General features: G+C 48.9%; 1 protein-coding gene across 1 annotated transcript in view; it reads left to right on the top strand.

Moving 5' to 3' along the window:
- The window catches only part of JAGN1 (jagunal homolog 1), a 4183-nt gene extending 1725 nt beyond the window's left edge, over positions 1-2458 (top strand). The window contains exon 2 of the mRNA XM_008064734.1: positions 1497-2458. Within this exon, the coding sequence (XP_008062925.1) occupies positions 1497-1959 (463 nt within the window). The 3' untranslated portion in view covers positions 1960-2458. The remainder of the gene's footprint in view (positions 1-1496) is intronic.

Here is a 2458-nt window from a genome sequence, read left to right on the forward strand (position 1 = left end):
TTCCGCCTCAGCCTTCCAAGTAGCTGGAACTACAGGCATGTGCTACCACGCCCGGCTAATATTTTGATTTATTGTAGAGATGAGGTCTCACCAAGTTGCCCAAGCAGGTCTCGAACTCACGGGCTCAGGCAATCCACTCACCTCAGACTCCCAAGGCGTGGGATTACAGGCTGAGCCACCAAGCCTGACTATTTACTTCTTTAATTTTTTTTTTTTTTTTTTTTGAGTTGGAGTCTCACTCGGTCACTCAGACTGGAGTACAGTGGCCGCTCCCGGCCACCGCAGCCTTGCCTGCTGGGCTCCGGCGATCCTTCCGCCTCAGCCTTCCAAGTAGCCGGAATTACAGGCGTGCGCTACCATGCCCAGCTGATTTTTTGATTTATTGTAGAGATGAGGTCTTGCTGCCTAGGTGGGTCTCGAACCCGCGAGCTCGGGCAATCCACTCACCTCAGCCTCCCAAAGGCGCAGGATTACAGGCTGAGCCACCAAGCCCGATTTACTTGTTTAATTTTTTAAAATTGAGTTGGAATCTCACTCTCGCTTAGGCTGGAGTTCAGTGGTACCCTCACAGTCACCGCAGCGTTGACCTGCTGGACTCAGATGATCCTTCCACCTCTGCCTTCCAAATAGCTGGAACCACAGGCGTACCACGCCCGGCTCATTTTTGATTTATTGTAGAGATGAGGTCTTGCCACCAGTCTTGCCGGGCTAATTTTTTGATTTATTGTAGAATCGAGGGCTTGTCAAGTTGCCTGGGCTGGTCTCAAACCCTTGGGCTCAGGCATTCCTCTCACCTCTGTCTTCTGCCTTTAGGCTGACTATTTCTTAGTCTTTGCAACTTCATATTCCACTACTTCCCTTCCCCCAATGATGTGTTCTTGTCACCCTCAACCACTTGATTTCCTGGAACACAAATGTTGATGCCTTTTTGCCTGCATGCCCTTGTTCCTGGATGGCATGCCTGTCCTGACTCATTCTGGTTTCTTCTAGATAACCTCTGACGTTTCATCCCGTGCAGAATTGATTCCTCCTTCCTGTGATTCCATATATCTTGGAACATATATTTACTAGAACTTTTTCATGTCCTTTTCTTTTTTTGTTTTTTGAGTTGGAGTCTCACTCTGTCACCCAGACTGGAGTGCGGTGGCCGCTCCCAGCCACTGCAGCCTTGACCTGCTGGGCTCTGGTGATCCTTCCACCTCAGCCTTCCAAGTAGCTGGACCTACAGGCGCGTGCTACCACGCCCGGCTCATTTTTGATTTATTGTAGAGATGAGGTCTTGCCAAGTTGCCGAGGCAGGTCTCAAACCCGCGGGCTCAGGCAATCCACTCACCTCAGCCCATGTCCTTTTCTAATTATTTTTTTTCTCCTCTGTTACTTGTGCCCAGCCTCTTATTCAAATTTGTATTCCAGTGACCAGTACAGTTGCCTGGCATGTAGTTGGTGGTCAGAAAAATGTGAATGAAAGGTACTTCTCCCTTTGCTCTGCCCCACAGTGTGACCCTCAAGTATGAAATCAAGAAGCTGATCTACGTCCATTTGGTTTTATGGCTGCTGCTGGTTGCCAAGATGAGTGTGGGACACCTAAGGCTCTTGTCACATGATCAGGTGGCCATGCCCTATCAGTGGGAGTACCCCTATTTGTTGAGCGTTTTGCCCTCTCTCTTGGGCCTTCTCTCCTTCCCCCGCAACAACATTAGCTACCTGGTGCTCTCCATGATCAGCATGGGGCTCTTTTCCATCGCTCCTCTCATTTATGGCAGCATGGAGATGTTCCCTGCTGCACAGCAGCTCTACCGCCATGGCAAGGCCTACCGCTTCCTCTTTGGGTTTTCTGCCGTCTCCGTCATGTACCTGGTGCTGGTGCTGGCGGTCCAAGTGCATGCCTGGCAGTTATACTACAGCAAGAAGCTCCTGGACTCTTGGTTCACCAGCACACAGGAGAAGAAGCGTAAATGAAGCCTGCCTGATGGACTACTCTGGAGTGAAGCCTGGGTCTCCTGTTGAACAAAAGGACAGTAATAGAGGAGTGATTTTAAAATCTCTTCTAGTGATTTTAGCAGCTGTGATACTGGCATCTACTGCAGACCAGCCAAAGTTGTGGAAAGCCCCTCCTGTTACTTTCTGCTGAGATGGCAAAACTATGTTTAATTTATTCCTGGTTGGCTAGAACTGAGTGACCAACAACTGTGAGACAAACAGATGGTTCAAGTTGAAGCGCTTTGGGGTTTTTCTTTAAGACTGAGCCTCATCCTTGCCTCCTTCCCTTTCCATCCATTACCCCTCAGCCACCAAGACTGAAGAAAAAAGGGAGTGTCAAACTCTACTTCCATCTGTAGTTCACAGGTCAGGAGACATTTGGGAAGCTGCTACCCTGCAGGCCGTGGTCTCTTCTGCAAAGCGTTTTGATTTAAAATAATAATAATAAAACTTAATAAAGACTTCCCTGTCAACTCTG

The sequence above is a fragment of the Carlito syrichta genome, unplaced genomic scaffold (genome assembly GCF_000164805.1).
Source record: "Carlito syrichta isolate Samal-C Ts95f unplaced genomic scaffold, Tarsius_syrichta-2.0.1 Scaffold307981, whole genome shotgun sequence".
Lineage (NCBI taxonomy): Eukaryota > Metazoa > Chordata > Mammalia > Primates > Tarsiidae > Carlito > Carlito syrichta.